Source organism: Musa acuminata, chromosome BXJ2-6, assembly GCF_036884655.1.
Source record: "Musa acuminata AAA Group cultivar baxijiao chromosome BXJ2-6, Cavendish_Baxijiao_AAA, whole genome shotgun sequence".
NCBI classification, from domain to species: Eukaryota; Viridiplantae; Streptophyta; class Magnoliopsida; order Zingiberales; family Musaceae; genus Musa; species Musa acuminata.
In genome coordinates, this window is record NC_088343.1 from 45828033 (window position 1) to 45838555 (window position 10523).

Sequence of the window (10523 nt, forward strand, 5' to 3'; positions counted from 1 at the left end):
GCTGATTTAGATCATAATATTTTTTGCATATGAATTGAGTCTATATCAATTCAATTAAAAAGTTTAAATTTATTTTATGGATCAAATATTGATAAGTCATTTATGTGTATTTGATAGAAATCATAAAAATGATATGATATTATATATATATATATTTTTTTTCTAAATTGATTATAAAAGTATATTTATAAAATATTTATCTATAAGCATTTATAGTCGTTTTTACTGGTATATGAGTTAGTTATGATGTTTACTAGAAGACTATTATTATTTATCTATCGTTTGCTAATGTTTATTCTTAAAAATCGTTTCGTCAGAGGAGCAGAGTAGCGTAGGCTTAAGAGAAATATTATTATTTAAAAATGTCTCCTATTTTAGACTTGTATAATATTAATATGAAATATTATTTATTTTGGTAATAATATGATGATATTGTAATTATGTAAATAAATTGGTATTGGTATTGACTGTGATATGATAAAGAGTTTTGATAGTTATATGATGATATATAACTCTCTAGATTGTATAAGGATAATGTCACTTATTTATGTTTTGATCATGAAATTTCTTATGGATCTGAATTGTCAAAATTATTAACAATATCCTATGATTAAATTGTTTATGATTATAGAATACGATGAATATTTATCCAAGTTTTATTCTTGCATTCCTATATTGCAAAATCTACAGAATTTTTAATTCGGCAAGTATTGATTATTCTATTATAATTTCTAATTATAGTATAAATTATTGAATCCTGGTATAGCAATATAATGTTTCATGATAATTTATTGAATCATGAAATTTTTTTTCAAACATGATGGAAAAGCAAAAGAGTAAATTCTGATAGAAATAATGGAGGAAATCATATCAATGATTCAATTGGTAAGCAATATTTTCATATAAATTAAGGTAATCAAGGATTCTTTCAATTGTTTTCTTTTCATGGCCCAATCAATAAAAGATTACTTCCTTTTTATGAGAGTGGATAGAAGGTAGAAATTTTCCCTGCGCCCGTTTCATCGCGACGTGAGAGAAAAAGGGAGACCCAACAAGTCAATCACGACTGCTATTCTTCTTTGTTCCGTTCTGTAAGTGTTCTTCGACACTGCGAAGATCTATAAAATACAGTCCTTTATCGCGACGCCTCCCCTCCTCCCATCCACCTCCATGGCCGTCCATATCTCGGCTGCTACCGGAACGGCAGCCACCTACAATGGCAGGGTCACAACCTTTGTGGTCATCTCCTGCGTCATGGCTGGCATGGGAGGCGTCATCTTCGGCTACGACATCGGGATCTCAGGTAAGTAATCCCTTCGTCGGCCAGCCACGGGTGAGCTTCTCTTCGTTCAACTCGGTTCTACTTGTAGGTGGAGTGACCTCCATGGAGTCGTTTCTGGAGAAGTTCTTCCCGGACGTGTACGCCAAGATGAGAGGGGACTCCGCCGTAAGCAACTACTGCAAATTCAACAGCCAGTTGCTGACGACCTTCACGTCGTCGCTGTACGTCGCCGGGCTCTTCGCCACCTTCATCGCCTCGTGGGTGACGCGGCGGTTCGGCCGCAGGCGGACGATGCTGGCGGGGGGTTTCGCTTTCATGGCCGGGGCAGCGCTCGGTGGAGCTGCGGCTGACATCTACATGGTCATCTTCGGCCGCGTCTTGCTGGGTATAGGCGTCGGATTAGCCAACCAGGTAAGAATTCCAAACCTTTTGTTCTCTGAAGCGCCATGTTTGATCTGAAACGAGGTCCACTCAAAGCGTACCCTAAAGATAAGTATCTGTTGCGGCGCTTCAATGATTTGCTTGAAGCGGTCCCAAATGGCGGCTTGCAAGATTGCAAAAAAGGTGTTTGGCTTCGATTAAATATACGTCAAACAGCGACATCACACCATCTATAGGACGCATCGTCGTATACGTGTTCCGTCGTGATGACAGCAAACGGAAAAGTCAAGTCGATGAATGACTTCATTTCGTAGAAACATAAGGTCTACAGGTTGCAACGAAGAGAGAGAGAGAGAGAGAGAGAGCGCGCGTGTGTCTTTTGTGTTACAGCGTCGAACACTGCGCTGGCGGTATCTGACTTGTTGATCATGATGCAGTCCGTTCCGTTGTACCTCTCGGAGATGGCTCCGCCTCAGTATCGAGGGGCGTTCAACAATGGCTTCCAGTTCAGCATTGGAATCGGAGCTCTCATTGCGAACATCATCAACTATGGCACCGCGAACATTAAGGGCGGGTGGGGCTGGCGAGTCTCCCTGGCTTTAGCAGCAGTTCCAGCTTTGTTGCTGACACTCGGAACCTTCTTCCTTCCCGAGACTCCGAACAGCCTCATTCAACAGGGCGGCGACGTCCACGACGCCAAGCAGCTGCTCCAAAAGATTCGAGGCACCACCGACGTCGACCAGGAGTTGGAGGATCTCGTCGCGGCCAGCAACGCGTCCCGGATCGTTCGCCGGCCGCTCCGAACCATCGTTCGACGAAATTACCGTCCCCAGCTGGTGATGGCCATCGCCATCCCCTTCTTCCAACAGGTGACCGGCATCAACGCCATCGCGTTCTACCAGCCGGTGCTGTTCCGGACCATCGGCCTGGGCCAGAACGCGTCCTTGATCTCGGCCGTCGTCGGGGGAGCGGTCGGCATCTCCTCCACGCTCATATCGATGATCGTGGTGGACAGACTCGGCCGGCGTCGACTGTTCCTGATCGGGGGGATCCAAATGTTGATTTCGCAGGTGATAATTGCGGGAATACTGGCGACCCAGCTCGGCGACCACGGTGGGGTGAGCAGAGGATACGCCTACCTCGTCCTGCTGTTGATATGTGTATACGTCGCTGGTTTTGGGTGGTCATGGGGGCCGCTGGGCTGGTTGGTCCCCAGTGAGATCTTCCCACTGGAGATACGGTCTGCAGGGCAGAGCATTACAGTGGCCGTCAGTTTCATCTTCACCTTCATCATAGCTCAGACCTTCCTGGCCATGCTGTGCCACATGAAGTCCGGGATCTTCTTCTTCTTTGCGGGATGGCTGGTCATCATGACCATGTTCATACACATGCTGTTGCCAGAGACCAGGAACATACCCATGGAGCAGATGGGCAAAGTGTGGAGGGAACATCCGTTTTGGAGGAGGATCGTTGTGGATGAAGGAGAGGAGTCCAAAATGGATGGATGATCTGTTCTAACATATATTAACAGGATCAAGCTCTTGTTGATCGCAATCCGTCGATTGCACTTGGTGTATTCACAAGTGATGCAGAAGCATTTCAGAATTGCATGTATCGATCCTCTCTCTCAAACATTAGATAGAATAATCGACAAGTACGGGGCTCTACTTATGCTTAACAAAATCGTATGCGGATATGTGTGTGATTTCTGTAAAATAATGGATGCTTGCGATGTCAATTGTCAAAGATGTTTGATGAAATTGCAGAGAACAAAGGAGGCATCGTCGAAGAACATAAGGTTGGGCATCCACGAGGACAGTCGAAACAGAGCAAAGCTGGCGGAAGGCCAAAAGGGATATCTGTTGCTTCACTTGTAACGCGGGAAAGAATATATGGATTTATGGATGCAGTATGAGGTGGCCGGCAGTCGACAAAATGCTTCTTCTGTTCACGCCTGCAGTCGACACGACGCCATCGCTCCGTCAGGAAAGAAGTACACGAAGGTGTGAAGTTAGCATCACAATCTCACAACCACAACACCCGAGAATTGAGGTCACCACCCCGTTTCATTTCTTCCATTCCTTCCTTCCAAATGTTCTCCATATTGCGTGATCATCGCTCGTTATTACTGTTATCCACAATGTCAAGCAAACAAAACAAATCAAAGGATCATCCAATTCCAAACCACAAAATGTTCCCTCGTGTGTGTGACGTGTGTTTATTGCCATGGGAAAGGGAACGTTGTATCCATGGTGGCCATACTAGAGGAAGTTGTGATGATAGCTTCATCTCCAATGGGACTCTGGACATCGTCCCAAGAAAGCAAGCAAGAGTATTGCTGTGGCACCAGCCACTCACCCAGCCCTTTCTTCTCAAAGCTTTCCCCGCTTACCTCCCCATTGTCTCCCAGACAACACGGCTGTGCCTCCTCCTCAGTGACAGTGTTCTCCATGTCGTCAACCAAAGGCGGCAAATTGTTGTAGGTCATGCTGCTGTTCACCAAGTCGAAGAGGGAAGGCATATCTGCTTCGTCTTGCTTGTGGTTAGGGACGTTGTACATGTCGGAACATGTCGCTTCCTGAAGAGGTTCCTCCCTCGTGCAGCTGCTGGCTGAGTGTCTGCCACTGACGCCTCCATCGTCAAACATGAAAAGAGGCCAAGGAGAAGGAAATATGGGATCCGGCGATGACTTGGACGTTAAATCTCGATGGAGATCAGTAGAATCGAGTTGATTCATGGAGTTGAGAGATGGGTGGACCAGCTCAACTCTCGGGGACGCGGTAGGCTGGGGTGTCGTAGGCTTGCGGATCTTCTTCTTGATCCAAGAGTTCCAGTAGTTCTTGATCTCGTTGTCTGTTCGACCAGGCAAATGGCTTGCTATGTGAGCCCATCTGCGGTAGATTTGCCAGCGAGAAGAAGAAATGAGACCAGAAAATGTAATCATATTCGTGATAAAAATGATGGCAGTGCAAGCATTCAAGAAGTTTAACGCGGATGATGATTTCGGAAGGTGGGCAGATGAGAACCTGTTCCCAACAATCCCGTGGAGGCTGATGATTAACTTCTCCTCCTCCGGCGTTATCCTTCCGCGCCTTATGCCGGGTCTCAAGTAATTGATCCATCTTAAGCGGCAACTCTTGCCACACCTTTGAAGCCCTGTACAACGATCCAAGCATAAGAATCTCAAATGACAAGCACAGACATACTTTAGAGAGAGAGAGAGAGAGAGAAAAGAAACAAGACCTGCTTTCATGGGGACCTCACTCCAGCAGCAATAGCCATGGGCTGTGATATATCTGATGAGCTTCTCGTCTTCCTCAGGAGACCATAGCCCTCTCCTCACCTTCTGTTGGTTGCAACAGGAGTGATGCCCCATTCCCTCTTCTCTATGTTGATTCGCTGTTCTTCTTATTCTTATACCCTTCTCTCTCTCCAACTTTGAGCAGTCTTTGGTAGGAGAGCTCTCCCCTTTTATGTGAGGCACGACGGTAGATCTTTTCTCTCCCTCTCTCTCTTCTCTTCCCGTCTCATATCTTTCTCTCTCACTTTCTCTCTCTCTCTCTCTCTCTCTTCTCTAATTGCACGGGACGAGCCTTCCTAGCTCCTTCTCCTTCTCATCTAACATAAAAAGGACCCGGCAACGAATTCTCTCTTTGCTACATAATGATGTTATTCCAACAATATAACAGGAACCTTTTCTTCTGGCTTCTGGTGGGAGATAAGTGTTCTATCTACTGCTCCGGGTTGGTGATACTTCTGAGACAACAATGCCATGGACACAGTTCGTAAATCCTACCAAGTGGTTATGCACAGATTCGTTTGCCTTCGTTTTCTGTCGTACTAACAGCACGCGGCTACAGTGATGCCTCATGCAATACACACACGTACAAAAGCCTTTTTGTAGGTACACATGCATTATTGTGGCCTTTTTCGTAGAATCCGAGCCATTATTCCCCAAGCAAATTAGGTCCCTTGTTACTCCGAGCTTTGAGCCTGAATCATGTCCCACATACTTGAAGCCGTGTAGCTTTCAGATCCTTATCTCCTCCACAGCTAATGTGCTCCTATGCATGCTTAGCTGCTTTCTACGAACGTGCACATAACGTTGCTGGTTGCGGTAAGTTTGATCGATGCATTTGCAAGGTACATATATGGTCCAAATCAAAGTGCTCATGTTACGGAATTTTGTATTGTTCTTGGGGTCTGTGTCAAGAGAGATAGCTATGGAGGCCAACTCCTCACCATGTCAGACGTGATGGGGGAATGCCAACACCATAAGAGATGAAGGTGTGGGGTTTTTTATTAGGGGAGAGGAAATGATTAGGACGTAGCTTTGAGAAGGAGCAACAGGGAATTGGCGCCTACCGATGCAAAGAGGAACACCAAAGAAGCCATTGTTTGCTCTTGGTGCCAAAAGCAGCCTATTAATTGTTGAGGTTAATGAAAAGGTCTTTTCCCTCTACATTTTACTTCTTTTTTTGTCTTGGAAATTTTCATTTTACTTCTTCTGTGTTTGCAAATTTATTCTATTAGAGTTTGATGGAAAATGTTCATCCTTTTGGTAATTACAATTGAATTTATTCTCTTTTGCAAACATTTATATTATTTGATCTCCCAATCTTGCTTCTGCCAACGTACCATCTCTTTCCTTTCTTGGAATTAAGGTCGCTCTAGTGTCTTCCTCCTAATCCTCTCCTCCGGCTTCCTCTGCTATCATTTGCATTGACGGTTACTCTTACCTAATGATGTGAGACCTTCCTATTTGTGTTTCGTAATGGATAAATGTAATACCATGCACTTTAAACAAATAACTAAAATAGTGAATATGTACATAAATGTATTCTATTTTTTGTGCATATTTTAGTCCATTGCCTTTAATGTAAATACATGCACTTTGAATAGATGCAATACCTTCGATTTCTTGTATTCAAGGTTTATATATCAGCAGGTAAAAAAATTATACCGAAAAGAAATCGAGGTTGAAACACTATCATTGGGAAAGGAGTTTAAACGGTAATCTCATGAAAAGCTAGGCTGAGTAACTTTCCAAAATTTTGCATGTAGTGTTCATCTTTCACTTTGTCTTCAACTGTTCTTTGTCCCAATTTTGTCCTCAAATGGTCTTCCTATTGCTAAAATCCTAGTCAGGAATACCATTCTTTCTGCGAGGCATGCTCGGAGACATACAAAATCATGTTTATATCAAACCAATTAGCATTGAGTTTAATCTTTGGTAGTAGGTGGTGGCAAGGTGGTCAGCATTGAGTCACCCGTTGGTTTCTCATGTGAAGTTCTTTTTTAGTCCTCTTGCTTCTATCATCCACAGAGTACCCGATGCGCTGGAATGAGATATTATCAACATAGACTCCCAGCTCTCCAGGAAACACCATTCTTTGATCGGCCTCCTTGTTGTTATTGGTCTGAAATGGCACAAGCAGATCAAATAAATATGTGAATGATCCTAGGGATAGAAAACACAGGTCATGATTAAACAACTGATTTTTGAGATGGGAGAAGAAAAATATTATGGTAAATAATAGATGAAACAACAATCAGTTTTGTGTCAAAAGAATTGCAACATAAAAATGAAAATACTCTCGCAGCATATGTCAGCACTTGTTGACTATATTCCAAGCAACATGATCGATAACTGCAGGAATGTTAGCTTGATCATCATTTGTGCATGATGAGATATAATTATCAAAAATTTAGATTATTATCATCAGCATTTAAGGAAGCAGAAGCCCAAGGTCTGGGAAGATGCAGGAGACATAGCCAGTTCAAAGTGGCCTTCTAATTAACAAGTTGCCCACCGATTTGCATCCTAGGAGGCTTCAAGCCTTCAACTGTTCATGGCATACAGCCTTGCCATCCCGTAAGTACAGATATATTATGAAATGGATAGGAACATGTCATCATCTGATGGACAATCAACTAGGGGAAAGCAAAAGCACAAGAATTTGAGCAGTACTTAGATTATACATTGAATCTCATTTGACCTTTCAGACCATCTGTGTAAATGGATGATGAGAGGACAAAATGGATTTGCAAGAAAGAAATTTTCATGCTGCTTTGCAAGTCCACAACATGATAATAGAGCCTGTATTCTGTAAATATTTTGGTTAGCTAGATCATAACAATAGTTCATATCTGCGTGCTTTATTCTGTTCAAGGAAAGATGGTTACTTTAACTAGCTCTCACAAGAGAAAATCACCTTGGCTGTCTCAGATGACAACTTCATTTGTCCTAATGTCACGAACGGTCATCGCACCCGTAATAATTCCATTTAATGAACTGTTCGTCACTCTCATCTACATGTACAGTTGCTTGGCAGCATGTTGTGGCTTGGTTTTAAGTCATTTTGCTTGTAAAAATATAAGTTCGAATAAGTTATAGCACTATAGTATGATCGTTCACCGAACCGAGCAAAAACAGCCCCAAAACAACCTAAAATGGCTCTATTTTCACGTGCCACTGGCTGCTTTCTATAGCCCACTGCTACATGCGAAATGTCAGTCATCTCAGCACCCTAGAACCACCCGGGTGGTACCATGGGGGATGGGACTTCGGTATAGTGTCGGGCGTTAAATAATTTTTCGTAAGTTCACACGTTACCTTAACGGGAACTTGTTGTCACGCCCGGCACCCGGTGAGCAGCTATTTGTGGACTTGCAGCTATTCGTTCAACCTTCTAAAATCCTTATTTTCCTCCTCTCCCTCTTTTCTCTTGTGCACGTAAGGTGTTCGCTGAATTACTTGTAAAGCTTTCCCTTTTCGCAAGATGTCGAGACTTGTCCATCGCTCGTTCTTCGAACTAATCAACTTTCTCTTTGTCGCAAGAGTGCCTCGTGACTTAGGCAATGCAAGCTAAGTTCGCATCTTTACCGCAAGGGTGCCTCACGACTTAGGTAATTCCAGCTAAGTCCGTGAAATTATGGTATCAGAGTGGGCAAGCACTTCGAGCGAGTAGCAAAGGAACTTCGCAACTTCGCCATGGTAAAACATCGTGGCAAATCAAGCAAGACGGGGCAAGCCAGACCATTTCCCCAAGCAACCGTAGGTGGGCTGCAAGTGCACACTCGCTCTCATGCTGTTGGAGCCGCTTAAGAGGAGCACGACAATGAACATGATGAGTGAGAAGTTGGCTGCTCTCCGCGAGCGGAAGAGGCGCAATCTGGTGCACCAACCGGGAAAAAGAGTCATAAGAAGAGACTCACAACGGCGGAAACCCGCTTGGATATTCTTGAAATGAGCATGGAGGAACTCTACCATGGCCAACGAAGGCTTATTGGGATAGAAAGCTCACAAAAAGAAGCAGAGTCCAGGATCGACAAGGTTGAGGCCCTAGTCGACCGATTGTCAGATGACACCAAAGACTCCGTGCAACACCTGCAGGAAATTATGGCGGAACTCACTTCAAGGGTGACCATGCTCACAAGAGCACTAAATGCAGGAGGAAGCAACACCCGCGTTGAGCCGCCACAAAACTTAGGGCACCCGCATTGCCAAAGAGCTCGAGAATTTCTTGTTCGACATGGAACAATACTTTCGAGCTACGAGGCCTGATTCTGAAGAAACCAAAGTTTCTATAGCAACAATGTATCTGAATGGAGATGCGAAACTTTGGTGGCGAACCCGTTGGGAGGAGATCCAATAAGGTTGGTGTCGAGTTGATACATGGGAGGACTTGAAGCGGGAGTTAAGAACTTAGTTCCTACCGGAGAACATAGAGTTCATCGCAAGAAGAAAGTTGAGACAACTCCACCAAAATACTTCTATTCGAGACTACATGAAACAATTTTCTATGCTAATATTGGACATATAGAATAAATCCAAGAAAGACAAGCTGTTCAGCTTCCTCGATGGTTTGAAGCTATGGGCTCAATAAGAACTACATCGAAGGAATGTCACCGACGTGATCGATGCAATTGCTGCCGCAGAAAGGCTCACCGACTTTGTTTCCTTCGAAGGAACTAGGAAAAAGGAAACAATCTTCAAGCAATCGCCCTCCAAAATATTCTCGAGGGAAGGAGCTCGAGGGCAGACAAAGGAAGAAGAGTTCCCACAAAGGGCCAATCCCGAAAGGCAAGGCCCTGAAACCTAGCTGATACTTCTTGTGCGGAGGGCCACACATGGTGAGGGAGTGCCCACAAAAACAGGCACTCAATGCTTTAATAACTTTCATCCATCCCCCCAAATCGGACAAGGGCAAGGCTATCGCTCTTAGTTCGAGTAGTTCCGAATCCAGCAGTGACGATGAGGAGTCGCAAGGACCCCAAATGGGAGTAATGCGTTTGTTGAACACCATGCGGGGTTAAGTGGGGGAGAACGCAAAGACAAGGCTATAAAAAGTAATAAGTGGCGAGTCGATGTATGTAGATATTAAGCTCAATGGCCAAACGACCCACGTAATGGTGGACATGGGCGCTACCCACAATTTTATTGCCGATCGGGAAGCAAAGCGACTTGGGCTGATCTTGGAGACGAGCCCAAGTCGAATGAAGGCAGTGAACTCGAAGGTCAAGCAAATCTTCGGCTTGGCAAAAGGAGTTCCCATCAAGATCGGAACATGGAGCGGGAGCACAAATATGATGGCGGTGCCACTAGATGACTTCCAAGTGATTCTTAGAATGAAATTTATGCCGCGATGAAGTTGGTGCCAATATCGTTCTTTAACTCCCTATGTGTGATGGAAGGTGACAACCCCTGTGTGGTTCCCATCTCTCGGAGAGGAGCTAGGGAACCCCAACATATATCGACATTACAACTGAAGAAAGGGGTGCGAAAAGGTGAATTAACATTCGTGGCTGCTATGAAGCTAGAGCCACTCGATGAGAAGGTCATTCATGAACCTGCTAT

The 10523-nt window shown here is 44.3% G+C and overlaps 2 protein-coding genes across 3 annotated transcripts; one reads left to right on the plus strand and one right to left on the minus strand.

The window, feature by feature from the left end:
* The first annotated feature begins 1009 nt into the window (after positions 1-1009).
* On the plus strand, positions 1010-3359 carry LOC103989914 (hexose carrier protein HEX6). Of its 2 annotated transcripts, XM_009408864.3 has the most exons (3): positions 1011-1303; positions 1371-1693; positions 2101-3359. In XM_009408864.3, the coding sequence occupies exons 1-3, from the start codon at positions 1171-1173 to the stop codon at positions 3169-3171; spliced, it is 1527 nt and encodes a 508-aa protein (XP_009407139.2). In that variant the 5' UTR covers positions 1011-1170; the 3' UTR covers positions 3172-3359. The 2 variants fall into 2 exon arrangements, with proteins under 2 accessions (XP_064971262.1, XP_009407139.2); XM_065115190.1 differs by having other exon boundaries at positions 1010-1693.
* Positions 3360-3423: 64 nt separating this feature from the next.
* LOC103989916 (transcription factor MYB14-like) lies at positions 3424-5159 on the minus strand. The gene is made up of 3 exons (XM_009408865.3): positions 4907-5159; positions 4690-4819; positions 3424-4554 (listed from the first exon to the last, which is right to left on the minus strand). Exons 1-3 carry the CDS (start codon positions 5037-5039, stop codon positions 3882-3884), a joined length of 936 nt encoding a protein of 311 aa, XP_009407140.2. The 5' UTR covers positions 5040-5159; the 3' UTR covers positions 3424-3881.
* Positions 5160-10523: the final 5364 nt, after the last annotated feature.